This window comes from Podarcis liolepis (genome assembly GCF_965112155.1).
Source record: "Podarcis liolepis genome assembly, chromosome: 10".
In the NCBI taxonomy this organism is placed as follows: domain Eukaryota; kingdom Metazoa; phylum Chordata; class Lepidosauria; order Squamata; family Lacertidae; genus Podarcis; species Podarcis liolepis.
The window spans coordinates 54,646,573-54,667,417 of NC_139562.1; the positions used below are offsets into that span (position 1 = coordinate 54,646,573).

The 20,845-nt window shown below is 41.0% G+C and overlaps 1 protein-coding gene across 6 annotated transcripts in view; it reads left to right on the forward strand.

Moving 5' to 3' along the window:
* Positions 1 to 20,845, forward strand: part of CFTR (CF transmembrane conductance regulator) — a 91,920-nt gene that overhangs the window by 63,326 nt on the left and 7,749 nt on the right. For all 6 annotated transcript variants that reach the window (XR_014516576.1, XR_014516577.1, XR_014516578.1 and 3 more), the window contains exons 21-25: positions 1,248 to 1,348; positions 4,862 to 5,104; positions 6,918 to 7,073; positions 15,718 to 15,807; positions 20,193 to 20,365. Coding sequence is in view for 3 of the 6 variants with exons in the window: in XM_083463296.1 (XP_083319422.1) it covers positions 1,248 to 1,348; positions 4,862 to 5,104; positions 6,918 to 7,073; positions 15,718 to 15,807; positions 20,193 to 20,365 (763 nt within the window). In the remaining 3 variants the exon portion in view is untranslated. The remainder of the gene's footprint in view (positions 1 to 1,247; positions 1,349 to 4,861; positions 5,105 to 6,917; positions 7,074 to 15,717; positions 15,808 to 20,192; positions 20,366 to 20,845) is intronic.

Consider the following 20,845-nt stretch of genomic DNA (forward strand, 5'->3'; position numbering starts at 1 on the left):
GTTCTTAACCTGAAACTGTTCTTAACCTGAAGACCAGTTTAGCTAATGGGGCCTCCTGCTGCCGCTGCACCACCACCGTTTTCATCTGTTCTCATCCTGAAGCAAAGTTCTTAACCTGAGGTAATATTTCTGGGTTAGCGGAGTTTTTAACCTGAAGCGTATGTAACCTGAAGCGTATGTAACCTGAGGTACCACTATACTTCGGGATTCAAACTCCATCTGAATTCCATAAGGTCATTCAAGGGCTGCCTTTCCTTTCATTTCCTTATACAGTGGTACCTTGGTAGTCAAACGACTTGGCTCCCAAACACCGCAAAGCTGGAAGTGAGTGTTCCAGTTTGCAAATGTTTTTTTGGAAGCCAAACATCCAACACCACTTCCAATTGAGTGCAGGAAGCTCCTGCAGCCAATCGGAAGCCACGCCTTGGTTTTCGAACTGTTTTGGGAGTCGAACAGACTCATGGAATGGATTAAGTTCGACAAGCAAGTACCACTTTAAATTCCAACAGCTTGGAACTGCTGGAAAGGCAGATGACCTGCAGACAGGGCTGCAAAACCCCCTGGAAGGTCTGGATGTGATGTTGCATAATCCCTCCCTCAGTTTTATTTAAGAGGGAGGCGAGGGAAGCTTTCCATATAAATTCCAAAGGAGGGACAGCATGCCATCATGTCATATCCTCCCAGGAGCTTTGCAGCTAATTTGTAATGCATTCACCTTTCTAGAGGTCTTTCTTTTAAAAAAAAGTGCATACAGTGGTACCTCGGGTTACAGACGCTTCAGGTTACAGACGCTTCAGGTTACAGACTCCGCTAACCCAGAAATGGTTAAGAACTTTGCTTCAGGATAATAACAGAAATTGCACGGCGGCGGCCGAAGACCCCATTAGCTAAAGTGGTACCTCAGGTTAAGAACAGTTTCAGGTTAAGAACGGACCTCCAGAACGAATTAAGTTCTTAGCCCGAGGTATCACTGTACTGTACTTAAAAAAAATAACCTCCTGAGATCTGGAACAGACTATCTACTGGTCGCATGTGCAGTTGTTGTGAACCAAATTTAGACTGGTTCATCCATCCCTTATCAGTGCCTCATACTGTACTATAGTGCATTTTGGCTTAGCTTGTTCCTCCTTACAGTACTAATCTGTGCATTTCTCACCTTTTGTATTAGGGCATGGATCTATTATTGCATCACTTATGTAACTGCCCCTCTACCTACAGGTTTTTAAAATGTGTCTTTGTACTTGCAGGTAACGGGGAAGGAACAGTTGGCATTATTCTTACACTAGCCATGAATATTATGGGAACCTTGCAGTGGGCCGTGAACTCAAGTATAGATGTAGACAGTCTGGTAAGAACCATGAGAATTAATTGAAAATGAGATTTCATTTTGATTTTTACATGTTCATAAAATGTATTACTTTGGCTGTAGAGTGTACAGTTATAAATATGCTTGTACTTGTAAATATTTGCTAATAATTCACCCATAATTCAGTTATCATTGGGTATAGTTCTTCTAGAGGCCCAATCTTGGGCTGTGAAGCTCTTTCAATGGCTCTCCATTATTTTCTCTCTCTTTTTGTTATGGCAAACATTTACTTAACCCTTCTTTTTTTGTCAGTTTAGTACACACTTTCCATTGTTCAGCCCTCATAATTTTGGCTTCAGCCAACACTCTTGCTGTTTATTTATTTTATGTTTCCACTTATCTCCTTTAGAAATCTTTATAACATTACAGCTGCATATTTTGCAGATCTGTATTGCATAATGATATGTTCTATTTCATAGCTTTGCCCCAATAATTCTGATGACAACATTTTTTCCACTGTTACTTTCCTCCCCACCTACCACCCCTTTCCAAGCATCTGTTACATTAGCATTTTTTTCCTTTCCGTTTTTTTTTTCAAATTGCCACCCTACCATTGCAATTGCTACTTGCTTCTGGCACTCCTAGATTGCATGCCAGCAGGGAGACTTCTCAAATTGCAGACTCAAATGGTGTTCAGAAAGAGGACTATCACATTGGCTGAAGGGTACTGAATATTAATACAGAACACTAAATATTAATTTCAGGAAAAATCTACTAGAAGTGCATAATATGCTACAGCCTTTGTCATCAAATTACTCCACTGTTGCTGTCTATCTCATTTAATGGTCTTGGCCATTCACAGATCTACATAGCTTCTGGGGAGAAAAAAGGAATTAATTATTTCCCCCATGAACATTTTCATTTGGATTTTTGCTTTCAGATTCCATGAGCTCATGAGGAAGTATCTAAATGCCCTGTAAAATCTTATGCATGTCTTTTTTGACATAGGACATCCTCTGGGCCTCTGCAGTTAATTACTCAAATGATATTTTCAGGTGTGATGATTAGTCCTTACAAAGAATTTGTTAAAAGTGCTGCATAATTTCAAGCAAGAATAAAGAAAAAAATGCATAATATGTGGGCTATATTGGATTCCTCATCAATTACAAAATGTTAGGGTGATGAACTGGAAATATAGCGTTGTAGTGAAAAATGGTTGATGCAAAATTTGTTGCAAAGGATTTGGAGCTAGGCAGATGTTTCCATGCCACAGAGATGTTGTGTACATTGTCTTTGTACTTTGAATGTTATAATTATTCCCTCAATTTAAAAAACACACATCACTCATTCAAACCTGCTGCCCATTCCTCTCGCTTGGTCTCAGCTGACCTCTGACCTTTCTCCACCAGTTTTTAAGGGCAGTTTTGGTGTGCATACTTTTGCTTTGGGACATTGCTTCCCCCCTCTGCATCATCACACAAGGAGTTACATAAGCAGAGCAGGACTCCACTAAACACCACGTCAGAGTATAGCACAAGAAATACATGACAGATGAGAAACTCCTGTCCCCCAAGGTACATATTGTTGTTGTTGTTTAGTCGTGTCCGACTCTTCGTGACCCCATGGACCAGAGCACGCCAGGCACGCCTGTCCTCCACTGCCTCCCACAGTTTGTTCAAACTCATGTTAGTAGCTTCGAGAACACTGTCCAACCATCTCGTCCTCTGTCGTCTCCTTCTCCTTGTGCCCTCCATCTTTCCCAGCATCAGGGTCTTTTCCAGGGAGTCTTCTCTTCTCATGAGGTGTATTGGAGCATCAGCTTGAGGATCTGTCCTTCCAGTGAGCACTCAGGGCTGATTTCCTTCAGAATGGATAGGTTTGATCTTCTTTCAGTCCACGGGACTCTCAAGAGTCTCCTCCAGCACCATAATTGAAAAGCATCAATTCTTCGGCGATCAGCCTTCTTTATGGTCCATCTCTCACTTCCATACATCACTACTGGGAAAACCATAGCTTTAACTATATGGACCTTTGTCGGCAAGGTGGTGTGTCTGCTTTTTAAGATGCTGTCTAGGTTTATCATCGCTTTTCTCCCAAGGTACATATACAAACTAGATTATCTCTTCCCTTATAATTCTGTAAGTGAGACAACTCTGACAGAAGCCTGAGGCTTACTGAAGTTTATTCTTTTCATAAGAATAAACTGGCTTTGCATGATAGACCAGTGACTTTAATTGCTTACTTTAGAAATGTGTTTGCAAATGCATTTCTGCTATTATTTGTCATATTTTATATCATGCCTTTGCTGTCTGGATATTGGATGTACATGGATCTTGCTTCAGCTTCAGCTTTCTTTTCTTTTCAGCAGTAATGTTACTGTTCTCCCCTGTGACTCGAAGAAAATGTGTGCGCAATGGTGGGGATGGCTGGCGCGGCTGCGTTTGAGCAGCAAGCCCGCCCCCGCCGAGCTTCCCTATTGGGTGCCCAACCGGGGAGGGGCGTGATGCGCCAGCCCTGGAGTTGAAGCAGGGGGCGGAGCGCCCCCTGCATGACGCGGGAATCGTCTCCCGTTCACAACTCCTCCCCTCCTGGGAAGAGGAGAGGCTTTACTGTTCTCCCGTGACTTCAGATGTGTCTCTTTCAGGGGGGAAACAAAACACTTTCTTGAACTCCTTTCCCTTTTAAATTCGATTCACATTAGTTATTTCTTGCCACTCCCCTAGCTTCATTAAATCAGCTTTTTTTTTTTTAATAGAAAGGGAACAAGGCTTCTTCCCTTTCTTGCCTTCTTCAGAGTCACAATTTCAGTCATCACATGATTGGTTTTGTCCCGGCTACATTCTATCTTTTCATTTACCAGTTAGTGCTAGTTAATGAGCAAGCCATTCACAGCTCATTTATTTGAATAAAGTTTTTCTTTTATTCTTTTTGCTTGCAACAACTCAGAAGTAGTATGAGCAACATAGGGATCACTGAGTGGCCTTTCTTTGAACTTTCTGACCAAAGTAAATGAATCGAAAGTGCCAATCAGGACTTAGGAACAGTGTTTTCCGAAGTCTGACTGCATGACAGCCACACAAGCAGAAAAACAACCAGTTAACCACAAAGACTTGCAGTACTTTCCCACCATTAACGCACAAAGATTCTTTATCATGAAGTTTGCTTTCCCATGGTGAAAAAGTCCCATTGTTGTCCTAAGAGCTGAAAGGTCAGGATAAACTAATAACTGTCTTTCAGAAACTCTTTTTAAGAATAGCCCTGCTAACGAATTAACTGTGGCAGAAGCAGGCTCCCGCTGCTCATCTTAACACTATCACATACAATTAATAGGGAATATATATATATATATATATATATATATATATATATATATATATATAGTGTCAGAGAACCAAGTACTTTGTCCTCACAATTTATACACTACAAAGTAAAGATTGATTTGTTGACATCAAACTCAGTAGGGTGAAGTTTGTCTGCTTCTCTGCCAAGCTATGCGTGGAAAAAAAAAAAGATGTTTCAAAAAATGACTTCAGTGGTTCTTGGTCTGGTTTTCAGATGCGGTCAGTGAGCCGAGTATTTAAGTTTATTGATATGCCAACAGAAGAATCCAAAACTGCACCGTCTTTGAAAAATGGAGAGCTTTCACGCACCCTCATAATTGAGAATAGGCATGCAAAGGAAAAGACTGTCTGGCCATCTGGGGGGCAAATGACAGTGAAGAATCTCACGGCCAAGTACATAGATGGAGGACTGGCCATACTCGAAAATATTTCCTTTTCAATAAGTCCAGGACAAAGGGTAAGAATGTTTTCAATTAAACTCATTTTAGTTAATCCGCTGTCAAGCAAGTGCCACCATTATTCCTAAAAGAAAAGTAATACTTGATTACTAACCTGAAGCACGTCACAATAAATATTCAAGTTATTTTAATATGCAGTAAATCATGTAGGAACATTTCACAATAATTATTCGCATTATTTTAATATGCAGTGAGTTGTGCAGGAACAGAGGGAAAGCCCATTGGCTGGGTATTTGGAAAAGGAACCCACAGTTTCTAGAAATGCTGAGCATAGAAAAAGCGCAGAGTTAATGAGAATTTGCTGTAAAAACATGGAGGATGGGTAAAATATCCAGAAAATACATTTTATTTCCTATTTCTGTACATTTACCTGCTTTCACTGTCTCTTTGTTTCTCTGCTTGTCCGGTGGGAAGTCTTGCTCATGAATATAGGTTTGCACATAGAAAAGAAAAATATAGGGTAGTGTGCTAGTTACACAATATCAAATTGAAATTGAAAACATTGTGGGTGAGATACAACATCACACCTGCAGATACAATGGGGTTCTCTTGCCTGCCCTCCCCCCTGCTGTCCCTCAACCCTCTATAGCATATTTGGGGGCATACAGGGGACTGTTCTGTAAGCAGAAGTCTGAGTGAGACACCCCTACTGGATATTCTCCTATGACACTATGAATAATAGTAATAGTAATAGTAATTTTTATTTATACCCTGCCCTCCCCAGCCAAGACCGGGCTCAGGGTGGCTAACAACCAATGATAAAAACAAGTTGATTAAAACACAATTTAAAAAACAAGATTAAAATACAACATTAAAACATTAGGATGCAGCCTCTTCACAGGAGGAGAAAGGAGAAAGAAAGAGGGGGGGGGGATCAAACTGATTCTAAGCCAAAGGCCAGGTGGAACAACTCTGTCTTACAGGCCCTGCAGAAAGAAATCAGATCCCGCAGGGCCCTGGTCTCATGAGACACAGCGTTCCACCAGGTCGGAGCCAGTGTTGAAAAGGCCCTGGCTCTGGTTAAGGCTAATCTGACTTCCTTAGGGCCCGGGACCTCTAGGGTGTTGCTATTTATGGACCTTAAAGTCCTCCGTGGGGCATACCAGGAGAGGCTGTTCCGTAGGTACGAGGGTCCTAGGCCGTGAAGGGCTTTAAAGGTCAAAACAAGCACCTTAAATCTGACCCTGTACTCCACCGGGAGCCAGTGCAGAATGATTTTATTGGAAATCAATAACTTATATAGAAACATCATTTAGATAGATAAAGCTCCTGGCTGGCACTTTGGTGCCAGAATAGCATACAATATTTGCAGAAATGAGTTTCAAAAATAATAATAAAATAAAATAAAATAAATGAGTTTCCAGTTTTGGTTGGAAGCAGGTTTTTTTTTCCCAGCCAGAACTCACCAGAACTCAGTTCTGGCACCTCTCAGGTGGGCACCATTGCCATTATAAGAGAAAAAGGGAGGTGTTCATGGTGAGTTCCGGCTCTTCTTTATCTAGTAAAATAGCACTGGTCTGAACTATGAACTATGAATGAACTGTGGTTCATATGACTGGACGTTTGCCCAATTTTGATGCCAAGGGGAAGGTAGCAAAACTAGGGCAAAAATATGTTCTTGTTATAAGGACAGATTCTACCATATCATCAGAAGCTGTGCACATTCCTGCTGTTACATTAATATTTATGGTTTCAAGCCCATCTCAACACAAAACATTCTTCTCTGAACTGCTCTTCTGTTAATTTCTAGCACGCAAATGATTAATTTATGAGAGCGGTTTCTTCATTAATTTATGTTTATAAATATTGCAGGTGGGTCTTTTAGGAAGAACTGGCTCAGGGAAAAGTACGCTGCTCTTTGCTTTTTTAAGACTCTTGACCACAGAAGGAGATATTCAAATTGATGATGTCTCCTGGAACACCGTCTCTGTGCAGCAGTGGAGAAAAGCATTTGGAGTAATACCTCAGGTAAATTTACAGTAGCCTGTAAAATAAGTTTTCACATAAATCAATCTACTCAACATTGTACTTTGTTGATGCACAAAACATCAAATCAATTTAAAGTTAGAAAAGTGGAAAAGAAATAAAACCAGACCAGATAGATATAAGACTTAAGAGTAGGACAGAACGTGTGTGCATTCTTGTCTTCCCTGTTTGCAGGGCCTTCTCTGTAGTGGCACCCTAGTGATGGAATTCCCTCCCCCTGGATGCAAGGATAACCCTCACAATATGGGGCTTCTATCATGAAGTAAAAATGTATTTGTTTACCCAAGACATTGGTGGAATTATGTTAAAAGATTAGCTACTTCATAGCTGAGTTTTGTAAGAACTCTTGAGTGGATGCTATCTGGACCCAGCAAGGTGTTATTTTTAGCTTGTCAGACAGGCCCACACCTTAATTTCCTATCACCGCTATTTACTTCAGTTCCTTATACGCCTTTCTTAAGAAAGTTAATCAGGTTCAAAGATCAATGAAATTGTAATAAAGGATTAATTCAGCAATTGCCTTTTCCTTCTTTAGCACATCTCCCTTGTCCTTCCAAGGTCTGTCTGCCTCCACGGCCTGTTTCCTGCTTCAAATGTATTTAAATAATGTTTAAATATTGTTGTTAATGCTTTTATCATTATTATTTTTTGCATCCCTTATTGTCTGCTTGCATTCCTTTTGCCCAAGTTTGTGTTCCTTATATGGGCAAGTATTCCATTTTCTGAAGGAAGTCTTCTCGCTTCTGTTAGCTTCTTAATAGCTGGTAGAGTATCTTCTTGGCCTGGGTGGTACCTCTCCTGGTCTGCATTCCAGTTAAGCTGCTATTATTGTGGTTTTGAATACCCACCCTCAATCATTCTGGGGAGATTTCACCATCTTGACTTTCCTATTCAACTTCCTTTTTACCAATCCCTTCCTTTTTTTTTAAACTCCTCTTTGGAAGCCAAGTGTGACTGTGGTAGACTTTCTTGGCAATTGTCCACTTACTACTTACATATCTCTTGAATTTACTAGTGCTGAGGTCATTGTTTCTAAATGGTTCAACGCCACAGGTCTCAGGGGCCACTTAAGTCCAGAGTCTGGTCATTTCCATGACAAACTTTTTGTGTGGAACACTGCGTTTGAACCCAGTCTTCGATAAAAATACTGAAGTGTTTGCTCTGTGCTCAGGCTAACATACCTGTTCATTTCTTACTAATGATAACTGGCTTAACATAGTCACATTCAACACTTGCCAAGAAATTTAAAGTAATTCCTCCAAGGTTCTCAGTTACTGATAAATTGGTGTGTCTACTACCTCCCCTGCTGCACTTTCAAAAGTAAGCAACAGAACAAAGAAAGCCTTTTGTGCTGCTTCTAACCAAATTTTAATATTTGTTTGCTCTTTCCCTGTTCCCTGGAAGAGATGCAAATTTATTGTTAAAACTCTGGAGGCTACGCTCAAATGTAACATCCTGTCCCCCAGTTCACTATTTCATTTTAAAAAATAATAAGTTTTTCCTTGCTTACTCTCAGTGGTTTCTTTCCTTCACGGAGCTTTCTTACACTGGATCATGAAGGTGGTTGAATTCGTTAGGTGACCTGCCTCTAACTCTGTTAATTGCAGCGGTCAACCATTCAGGAAGGATTTCAAGAAACCTCACTAGGCTCTCCCAGGAAATTACTTCCACATAACATAAATTTCTTCTCAGTGGCAGGCATTAGCCCTCCGACACTTCAAGGCATTAGAGTTCAGTCAGTGTGTCTAAAAAGAACTGGGAACTGACAATATTGTGTGCCTCAGAATTGTTCTGACTTTCCTGGAACCGCAGTCTACTCATATCACTTAAATGTACTTCATACCTGTCTACTTTCAATATGTAAAAAATGGAGTACTGTTGCAATTTAGTGGCCCTCTTGTGTTACTGCCTGTAAAAGACACAAAATCCTTGTCAGGAAGGAAAAAGGAGTCTCATGGCAACACTAAGCATTGTTCTTAGTGGTCCATCTTCCTCCTATTAGAAAATAATGTGAAATGGGGAAAGGGAAACTTTGAGAAGAGCAAGTGGCAAGACAATGCTTACTCCAATTGGATACAATTATAAGCATCAAAGAATGCAGTTTAGGGTATGTGTGGCTTGCTAGCATTAGCAAGAAGTTGAACTTGTAGTACCTTCTACAGTGGTACCTCAGGTTACATACGCTTCAGGTTACAGACTCCGCTAACCCAGAAATAGTGCTTCAGGTTAAGAACTTTGCTTCAGGATGAGAACAGAAATTGCGCTCCGGCGGCACGGTGGCAGCGGCAGGCCCCATTAGCTAAAGTGGTGCTTCAGGTTAAGAACAGTACAGACCTCTGGAACGAATTAAGTACTTAACCCGAGGTACCACTGTACTCTGCGTTACTAAACCCCCTTGCTCCAACCTGTTTTTAAATGGGTTACCCAAGTTAAATTTTTATATTCCAGTTTTGCTAGCTGAGCAATCAACCCATGTCCTTTTCCTTTTCTTCTTCTTCTTCATCATCATCAAAAAATTATGCTGCCCTTCACCTACCTGTAGATCTCAGGGCAGTTCACAGCAAAAAAATACACAATGAGAACATCAAAACAAAACAATTAATTCCCCTCCCACAATCACATTTAAAAGGGTATAGGATGTTAATCAGCCCAAGCCTGGTTGAAGAGGAATGCTTTTGCCTGGCACCTATAGGAGTATAATGAATTTGTCAGCTGAACCTCCCTGGGAAAATAAAAAAATTCCTTCCAGTAGCACCTTAAAGACCAACTAAGTTAGTTCTTGGTATGAGCTTTCGTATGCATGCACACTTCTTCAGATACACAGAACTAACTTAGTTGGTCTTTAAGGTGCTACTGGAAGGAATTTTTTTATTTTGACTATGGCAGACCAACACGGGTACCTATCTGTAACTGCTCCCTGGGGAAGGCATTCCACAAATGAGGACCAACTAAGTTAGTTCTTGGTATGAGCTTACGTGTGCATGCACACTTCCTCAGATACACCCTGTGTATCTGAAGAAGTGTGCATGCACACAAAAGCTCATACCAAGAACTAACTTAGTTGGTCTTTAAGGTGCTACTGGAATGAATTTTTTTATTTTGACTATGGCAGACCAACACGGCTACCTATCTGTAACACAAATGAGGAGTCACTGCAGAAAAGGCCTGTTCTCATGTTGTCACTCCCAGGAGCTCCTGTGGGCATGAAGAAGGGCCTCAGATTATGACCGTAGTGTCTGGATTGGTTCATATGGAGTGAGGCAGTCCTTGAGGTATTGGGGTCCTGGGTCGTTTAAGGCTTTATAGGTCAAAACCAGCACTTTGATTTGGGCCCAGGAACGAATTGGCAGCCAGTGCAGTCGAGCCAAGATTGGTGTTGTATGCGAGCAACCTGGCCATCTTGCCTATGACACTTGGGCTGCCTCTTCTTACTCTCCTCCCTCTCATTAGGTTGTAAATTTATGTATGTTAAGATGGGAACTAAATGGGACCTGGATAAACATATGTAGGTTCAGGCCACATTCATGTACAGTGGTACCTCAGGTTACATACGCTTCAGGTTACAGACTCCGCTAACCCAGAAATAGTACCTCAGGTTAAGAACTTTGCTTCAGGATGAGAACAGAAATTGTGCAGTGGTGGGAGACCCTATTAGCTCCGGTGGCACGGCGGCAGCAGGAGGCCCCATTAGGTAAAGTGGTGCTTCAGGTTAAGAACAGTTTCAGGTTAAGAACAGACCTCTGGAACGAATTAAGTACTTAACCCGAGGTACCACTGTATTAGTTTACAGAGGTGATAAGTAAGGTTGAAATGAAGTATAGTTTTTTTAAAAAATTATTAAACAGGGTAGTTCACAAAGTAAAAATGCAAGATAAAAAAAAACACAAACTACATAATAAAAACAAGAACAAAACCCGCCTGCAAACCAAGAACTCCCTCCCTATAGACAGTTGCTGCTTTTAATTACAGTTGCATAGTATTCATATATCCTGTGACAAGAACAGTTGCAATGTAGGAAATCCAGCAGGAAACAAGACAGCAACAAAAAGTCAGCATTACAATGAGCTGAAGCATCTGCTGACCTATACCCATGAGCAGAACTCCTAGGGAGATCAATAACAACTCTAAATGTTGGGCAAGGGACCAGTATTTAGATTGCTTCCTGTAAGGCATCAATCCTGCAATATACTTCTTGGCTTATGCTTTCATCGATGCCCATAGGAGTCAGTGTGTCCAAGGGATGTTTGGTCTATGTTGAGATCAGATCCCAAAAGACCTGTAATTTCCAGTTATGTAGTGTTCCTGTTCAGTGTTCTCCATATTTGACAGCTAAATGACAGTGTCCACTGATGACTCCGTGAGGCCAATGTATGTTGCATTCAGGAGGCTGCAACAACACTGAAAAGGGATGAGAGAAGTCATTTGGGCTGCCAGATTCATCTAGAGATCTTTAAAAGCTCTGACCACAAGAAAAGCACACACAGATTTGATTTCCACTCAAATGCTAGTATATTAAAATCAAATACCCTGTTCCCACAATGAATGTACTCTATACAATGGATGCTATGATAGGGGAGAGTTGCTCATAGTGTCTGAATAGGATGGAGGTGACAGCAGCTATATTAACCCAACAGGAGTTGTATCCTGTTCCATATTTGCAGTTTCCTTATGCAATATATACATGTTTGCATGTAAAGTTTCCAGTTTCCTCATTTTTTCCCCTTCCTTGTATCTCATTAATGGATTTTGATCTGAAGGGTGTGATGTCAGTTAAATATTTGGCCGGATTAAGAAACTAAAGGAAATAAATTCTGAAAATTACTTTACAAAACGAAGCAGCATTCCTAGGGAAGTCAGCTCAATTGGCACGTGAAAACCTAGTGTGGGCAGCATTTTGTGTAGAAGTATCACCTGTGCCGTGAAGGTACCTTTCGCTACTGAAAACTGGTTTGTTCACTTCTGTTTTCTTTGCCACCACAGGAGTTCAAAATATTTAAATTCCTTATTTTAATATGCAGCAAACCAAGTGTAAACAGAGGTTTGCCAGACATAGCTTCGTCCCTTGCCTTTGTGCCACCACACCCAGTAATCTTAAAGAAGCTAATCCCAAATCAGATAACACCGCCATCTTTAAGAAACCACTGCCCCACATAAGAAAACAAAAGCAGAAATGTACATTCCCTGCCTTAGGGAAGTTATTTTTCTCATCCCAGGGAAAAATATACCTGCTGAAAGAGAGAGAAAGAACCTGATATAGTTATTGCTAACTAAACAACACACAGTACCTTCTGCAGTTTCTAGATTTCTAAGCATGTTCTGCAGAATAGTTCTGGTGGAGTAAACTGGGACTTACTCCCAGGTAACTCCTGAATTGACAGCAATTCTGGAGCATTAGTCTAAGGCTGCAATCCCATGCAGGCATCCTGGAGAATAAGACCTGTAAACACACTTAGGGTTGGATGATAAGTGTGTTACTGCAAACAAGCCCATATGTACTCGATACGTTTGATAATGACCATGAGACATGCCAAAATTGACACGTTTGGGTATGGCAAGTACAGTTATGAATCTGCCCTTAGTCAGATTCACAAATTAATTTTTTAATCTTTTATATTTATGTATATGCTTATTTATACAGTGGTATCTCGGGTTACATACGCTTCAGGTTACAGATGCTTCAGGTTACAGACTTCGCTAACCCAGAAATAGTATCTTGGGTTAAGAACTTTGCTTCAGGATGAGAACAGAAATCGTGGTGCGGCAGCAGCAGGAGGCCCCATTAGCTAAATTGGTGCTTCAGGTTAAGAACAATTTTAGCTTAAGAACGGACATACGGAACCAATTAAGTACTTAACCCGAGGTGCCACTTAATTTGTTCTGGAGGTACATTCTTAAGCTGAAACCGTTCTTATCCTGAGGTGCACTTTTGCTAATGGGGCCTCCCATTGCGCAAGCGCCTCTGGCACACAATTTCTGTTCGCATCCTGGGGCAGAGTTCGCAACCAGGAGCAGCTACTTCCGGGTTAGCAAAGCTCGTAACCTGAAGTGTTTGTAACCAGAAGCATTAGTAATCAGAGGTACCACTGTATGCTGATTCTTGGGCCTAGAAAGGGCCCACAAAACAACTTACAATAAAAACAATTCAAATACAATACAAATAGTTTAAATACAATAAAACAGTGATATTGAATAAAATCATGAAAAGAGTATAACAGCTGCAGCTTAATCAACAGGGGAGATAAAAGACTTCAAATCAAAATAAAAGCTAGATTGGAAAATATGGTGCTCTCAAACTCCATAAAGTTGAGAGAGAGAGGAGACCAACTAAATGTATTTAGGGATGGCGTTTCACAACCTAGTGTCACAGAACAGAAGGTCTTGCTTTGCTTCCCATCCCCCAAGCCATGGAGGCTTATGGCATGCTAATAATGCCTCATATATTTAGTCCCTTGGGTGAAGGGGATTCTATTAAAGGACCTTTAGATACCCCAGTCCCAAACTATTGGTTTTCACATGTACAAGCAGAGCCAAGAATGTCATCGTAATAAACCCTGCATGAATTATCCGAAGGAGTCAGCTATGCCATCATTCACATGACCTAACTTCTTTCATTTTTACTCACATAGCCAAACTCATTGGATCATCAATTGCATTGCATGGAAATACAAAGCATAGGCGAGCTTTTACATTGCAGATAAGAGGTCACTCACTTTTGGGGAGCTGTCAGCACATTTGCAAAGTGGAGAAACTTTTGTGGCCTCCACAAAACCCCACAACCCAGAACACTCTGCAACCTCTTCTGCTGGTTACAATAAAATGCTTTCAGGCCTAATTTCCCGTGGATGTCAAGGGAAGGCCTTTGTGGGCACCTGTGTGTTTGAAGGCACTAGGTTGCTGACCCCTGTTCTAGATGGTTGTAGCTGTTATGTCCAGGCCAGTTCCTATACGAACTGAAATAGTCTTTGTTACTTGTTTCATTAGTAATGTAAAAGGGATGAGGAAGAGGGGAAACGATCACCTTTCAGGCTTTCCAATAGGCAGTGTTTATTCAGCGGGCACAATGGAGGGGAAGTCGCAGCGAAAGCTACTTTCTCTGAGAGAAAGATCTGCCAAGGGCCTTCGGTGACGCAGAAAGTGTCACATTCTCCTCGCCTTCTCAGAGCAGTTGTGAAAGAGTTACTGTCATCTGAAGCGGAATAAATCATTCCTGGCAGGAGTGATACAAAGTCTCTCACACTGCTTAAAGAGATTAAGCAAATATTGAATTTGGACTGTGTCGTTCTCCGCCTCCCCCCAAGACACAGTTTCCTGTGTGTGACTAAGAGGTGTCAATTTCTCACCATGGGAGAAGCAGGGAAACAGCTTTAGCTTCACTGACAGACAACAATCTCACTGGCTTCAGTAGGAATTAGGAGCAGGATGTGGGAAGATAAAGCATAACATTCGAATATAAAAATGCATCTCCTCTACTTCCCTACCTACCGTGACAGGAAACAGGAAGCAGCAAACAGAAAAATGCACACCATAACTTCAGTTGTGCAAGACTCCTGCGCTAATGGATTATTGTTACCGCTTTCCTCACAGAAAGCCTATCACATTCTTGTTATTATGCAGGAGTTTTGTTTCACTTATTTCAGGGGCAGGGACTCGTCGCCTTCCAGATGTTGCCAAACTCCAGGTCCCATCATTACTGATTGTTGGCCTTCCTGGCTGGGACTGGTGGGAGCTGAATTCCGACAATATCTGGAGCCACAGTTTCCGCTCCCTGTATTATGGAACAAGATAGTTTGGGGCAATTTTGAGCAGTACTTGCTGTTTGGAAGGGGTCCTGGAGAACAGCAAAGGCAAAAATATCAGGGAAAATAAATAGAACCAAGGATATGATTTGGTGCAATGCAGTGGTTTCCTCATTGCGAGAGGTGAGGTTACAGGGAACCAGGCAGAGGGCCTTTTCGGTAGTGGCACCCGCCCTGTGGAACACCCTCCCAGCAGATGTCAGACAGATAAATAGCTATCTGAATTTTAAAAGATAGCTGAAGGGGAGGTTTTTAGTGTTTGATGTGTTTTTCCTATATTTTCCTGTATTTTGTTGGGAGCTACCCAACAACCCAGTCAGGTAGGTGGTATAATAGGGTGGCGCTGTGGTCTAAACCACTGAGCTTCTTGGGCTTCCGATCGGAAGGTTGGTGGTTCGAATCCCCGCGACAGGGTGAGCTCCCGTTGCTCTGTCCCAGCTCCTGCCAACCTAGCAGTTCAAAAGCATGCCAGTGCAAGTAGATAAATAGGTACAGCTGTGGTGGGAAGGTAAATGGCATTTCTGTGTGATCTGGCTTCCATAACCGTGTTCTGTTGTGCCAGAAGCAGTTTAGTCATGCTGGCCACATGACCCGGAAAGCTGTCTGTGGGCTGGTTTCCTCAGCCTGAAAGCGAGAAGAGAGCTGCGACCCCATACCCGTCCCCCACCTGCTCCCACTAACACATTTAAAAGGGAATAGGATGTTAATCAGCCAAAGTCATGTTTGAAGAGGAACAGAAAATGGCTGTTTTATCAGCTATAGCCTTAGCTCTTCCACATAAATTCTGCTAACAGGTTTTTTAAAAAAATTGTTTTGTTCTACTTCCACAGAAAGTGTTCATATTTTCTGGATCTTTTCGAAAGAACTTGGACCCTTATGGACAGTGGACTGATGAAGAACTATGGAAAGTTGCTGAGGAGGTAGGAATGCCCATCTTTGTTAGTTATGTTTTCAGGGAGAGCAATATAATTCCCAAGTGGTCAAGGCATGACAAGGGACTCAGCTACATTGGCAAAGAAAAAGCGCTTTATATGCGTTGTATATGCATTATAACACTGTGGCACCAGATGGCGCTTTGGAGTTTTGTTTTTGCCAACCCGATTTCTCATACAAAGTTTATGCGTTTAACTGAAATGTTTTTTTGATGTGTCTAGATCCAGCCAAGACGGCCCAATAACTTTGTTACTCCCCTCTGATAAGATGTTGCGGATCAGACTTTTTCCTTCTCCTAGATAAATTGCCGCCTCATTAAGGAAAGTGTGGTGTGGACAACTGCAAATATTTGTTGCTCATTTTAATTTAGTATGTCTGCCTTGTGCATTTTTAAAACTACTTAAAACTTTGTAATCATATGTAATTGCATTCATTTGCTGATTGGGTAAGGAAGCAGAAATATATGTATATTTATTTATTTACTTGCTTGCTTGCTATATTTATATAGCTAACCCATAACAGAAGTTGTCTGGGCAACTCACAACATTAAAATACAATATAAACCATCATAAAAAACAGTATTTTTTTTAAACTGAAACACAGTATGAAACTCAGTTTAAAACTAACATAAATTATGAAACAAAATAATGGGTGAATAAGGATTATATTTGCCTGGTACTGAAAAGATAATAAAAATGGAGCCAAGTGAACATTTCCAAAAAGTCTATTCCATAACCAGGATGCCACTCCCCCCCGAATGCCTAGTGGTTATCCAGTTTATTTCATTTGCCTGCGTAATAGTGTATCAGTAGGTTGTAATTACAAGACTTAGATTAGAGAGTGGCCAGTGGTCCTCCCATTTGCCCCAAAATGGGTCTAGCCTTTCTCAAGTGCTCCAGTTGAGGACTTAGAATCATAGAATCATAGAGTTGGAAGAGACCACAAGGGCCATCAAGTCCAACCCCCTGCCAAGCAGGAAACAAGAGTTCCTTGTGTTAGAATTCCTGCTCCATGATTGCAGTCATGGGATTGTTGTCTTTCACATGACGGTGTATGTTTTGACTCCACAAAGTGGGAAGTGACAGAGACAGGATGTTTGCGTTACTGTGTTCCGTGAAGTGGAACTATTGTCCTTTGTTCTTTCTCTTTGCTGTCTGATGCTAGAGAGAGAGGGAGCCATGTTGCAGTGCTCCGTGTGTGTTTATATGTAAAAAAACTAGATTAGCCAAATGCTGAGCTGCTGAGGTGCATTACGCAAGCTGCGAAGACTCTACGGATCCCTAAGTGTGCCGATGTCTGTTGGCATCGGTCGCTGTGATGTTCAGGTTGAAGAAAGCTTTTGAAGCTCCCGAACGAACAACCAGGAGGGAGAGAATATGGCAGTCAGGCATGTGTGTCTACCAGGGTCCTACTCGAGTGTAGGACGAGCTCCTGACACCTTGTAGCATCTGCTTGAAAGCAGGTTCAAGGCTGTGCCTTCCTCAGTTCTGTCCAAACGTTTTTCCAAGGCCACATACATTTGGCACTCCTACTCAGTGGGAGCTTCCTTGGAGCTGCCTCCACGGGGAGCTGACCAGGGTCCTGATTTTCTGTACTAGACCACTTCCTTGCAAAGTCTCACTAACACTCCTACAGGATCCTACCATATACAAGGTAAGCAGCAGTAGGAGATTGCAGAGTAGATTTTCCCAACTGGGACACAGAAGATGCCCCAGAATCCCTTTGATGTAAGGCCATTTCTCTCTCAGTGGAAGGAAAATAGAGAATGCCAACTACAGGGTTGGCCTACTCTTCTCTGTGGTTTGGAGATGTGTTGGCAAACTGGGAAGGCTATGGATCATCTGGATCCATTCCTTCCCTGAGTCTGGCAGTTAGCCTACTCCTTTTCAGAGCTCAGATATTGGGAAATCAAATTCTCTGGAAGTTTCCAGGGTGGCAGTTGGACCTTTCACTCCATCTTTAGAGAGGGAGATCCAATGCTGCATTGAACCACCTCTCAAGGATCATAGATCACAGATCCCATTGTTTAAAGAGGATGATTGGACTATTATAAAAAAGTTATTTCGCAATAACTCTTTGATTTAAATTAGATCGGGCCATGTCTCCCATCGTTGTTTTGCCCCCTCTTATATTTTTGTGTGCGTTTTGCTTCCATAACTGTTCATACCACATCTTCTTAGTATTACCTCATAGCCTTCATTTGCAGTTTCACAACATTTTTTTCTTTGCCTTTTCAAGCTCATTCAACATCTGCACAAACACTTCTTTTTGCCAAAGCATCTAGTTGGGTGCCTGCTGTTAAGATGTTGTAGCACAGCACTGCTTTTAAATAAGTTTTAATATATGATTGAAAATGTGGGTCACCACTCATAAATAAAGTGAGGCAAACCTCAAAATCTATTTACTGAAGCACTTTTGAAGATATGCTTCACACACACATATATGGGGAGGGAGAGAAGCAGCTGAATTATTTTCCTCAGGAATATATAAATCAGATAGTGAATCACTGTATTTAAAATATTAACAGGTTGTTGTTGTTTTTTAATAAAACATAATTCCTATCATCTTAAGGAGTACAAAGGAATATACAATCAATCTAACCTACAAACCTTTAAAGATTTGTCTTGATTGGTTGGTTTATTTTTGAAATTTGGGCTTCTTTTCTGTCAACCATTTACAGGGGTGTCCTGGGCAGGGGAAGTTTTGGTGGAGGAGATGAGTAATTTAGTAACACAAAGATCAGATATAGCTACTGGAAGAGAAGAGCGTAGCACTATTTATTTAGAGTGCAGCTCTATTAATAAATGGCACTATCCCAATCTTTGTGCCTGTTTTGAAAATAGATTACAAGCATGGAGGAAGAATCCCTGTAAGTATAGCTGTCACTGAGACAGAGCGCATGATGTAATACAAATACTACAAGCTAAGTATCTTAGGAAGAGCAGCGGATAACATGAAAAATTGTCAGTATGGACACCTTAGATTAAATCCAATTAAATGGCCCCTATTATCCAGCTTTGAATTTGGCTGTCAAGTATTCTAATATGTGCAGTCTACACAAGGTGTCTGTTTCTACTAATTTTATTTATAAATCGCTTAGTAAAATAAAGCTCCCCTTTGTGTACCTGAAATAATTGTCCATAATTCACAGATAACATCAGAAAATATTAAAAGCAGCTATGCAGTGGTACCTCGGGTTACATACGCTTCAGGTTACAGACTCCGCTAACCCAGAAATAGTGCTTCAGGCTAAGAACTTTGCTTCAGGATGAGAACAGAAATTGGGCTCCCACAACATTAGCTAAAGTGATGATTCAGGTTAAGAATAGTTTCAGGTTAAGAACGGACCTCTGCAACGAATTAAGTACTTAACCAGAGGTACCACTGTACATAGCTAAATTATGTGTCTGGATAGACTTGCTAAAACAAATGTTTTAGCGGGTGCCGAAAACAGTATAAGTGAGAGTGCCTGCTGAATGTGAATGTTAGGTCTTTTTTAAAAAGAGAAGCTTGGCTATTAATTGAAGCTCATAAAATGTGTGTCCCTATAGTACGTCAAAAGATACTTTTTACTAACCTATAAATTTGTGATGCTCTCCGTTACGTGGTGTAATCCCCTTTGTGTCTAATTGAAATTCTGATAAGGCCCACTGACCACAGTAGACATTTAAAAATGGCGACCATTTGTTCCAGATGACCAGTTACGGGAAATGGATGACACACATTTAGAGGTTTTATCTAGTGTAAGTGTGGTTAATTGGCTGAATCCAGTGCTGTACCATGCCTACCTTGACTGTTAAAGCAGGTTTCAAATTATAGTCAGTGTTTCCTATTAAGAAGGAACAATCGTTGTGATGATATAAATTATGTGATGGTGTATATATCATTACTATTACTCACAGATTAAATAGATTTCAACATAAGCTCACCATTTCTGATGGATCTCTAGGCCTTAAGTATATATTACTGTTTATTCTGAACTGAACCTATTAAACTATCAAAGGGAGGAGTGCAAGGCACTCCTTTGTTTTCTGAGCATTTCTGAGATGGCATTTCTGTGTTCTGTTTCTGTGGCTATAATCTGTAGCATTTGTAACCTAGAAGTCATTGTTTAGGAGATGTCCCTAAGCCAGGCAACCTGGCTAACACATCAAACTTTTCAAAGTCCATTTCCAATATCATCTTATCGTGTGACACAGGAGGGTGCTATTTGAGAATGAAATTGTCTGCACCCTTCATCATGTGGGTCTAGATGCCTAGTGCTGTGGATTAAGGCCTAATAGTCATAACTTTTGCAAGAAAGAAAACCAATTTGTGTGAAACAGAATGCTTATCTCCCGCCGCCTCCCAACCCTATTCTTATCTCCTTCAGGTTGGACTGAAATCTGTAATAGAGCAATTTCCAGGCAAGCTTGATTTTGTCCTTTTGGACGGTGGCTGTGTCCTCAGCCATGGACATAAACAATTAATGTGTCTTGCCAGATCAATTCTCAGCAAAGCAAAAATTCTTCTTCTGGATGAACCAAGTGCTCATCTTGATGCTAAGTAAGTACGAGACAAATATTTTGTCCAGTTGTTTTCATACTGGAATAGAATAAAACATTATCATGTTAATAATAGTAATTCTCCTTGTTTTACATTTGCCATCTGACCTCTGCTGAAATACTTCCAGTGAAAGCAGACTCGCCACCTTTTGAGGCAGTTGTATTCCACTTCTAAATGGCCTGTTCCATTGGGTAGATTCTCCTAACATTTAGCTGAAATCTGTTTCCTAGGCATTTCCACCCATTGGTTCTAGTCCTGCCCTTTAGACCAACAGAGAAAGCTCCACTTCCATTTTTTGTGTTCATTATCATTATCATTATCATTAATATTATTTTATTTGTAGCCCACTCATCTGACTGGGTTCTCCCAGCCACTCTGCAAGCTTCCAACAAATATAAAAGCATAATAGCACATCAAACATTTAAACAATTTCCCTATACCGGGCTGCCTTCAGATGTCTTCTACATGCTGTATAGTTAT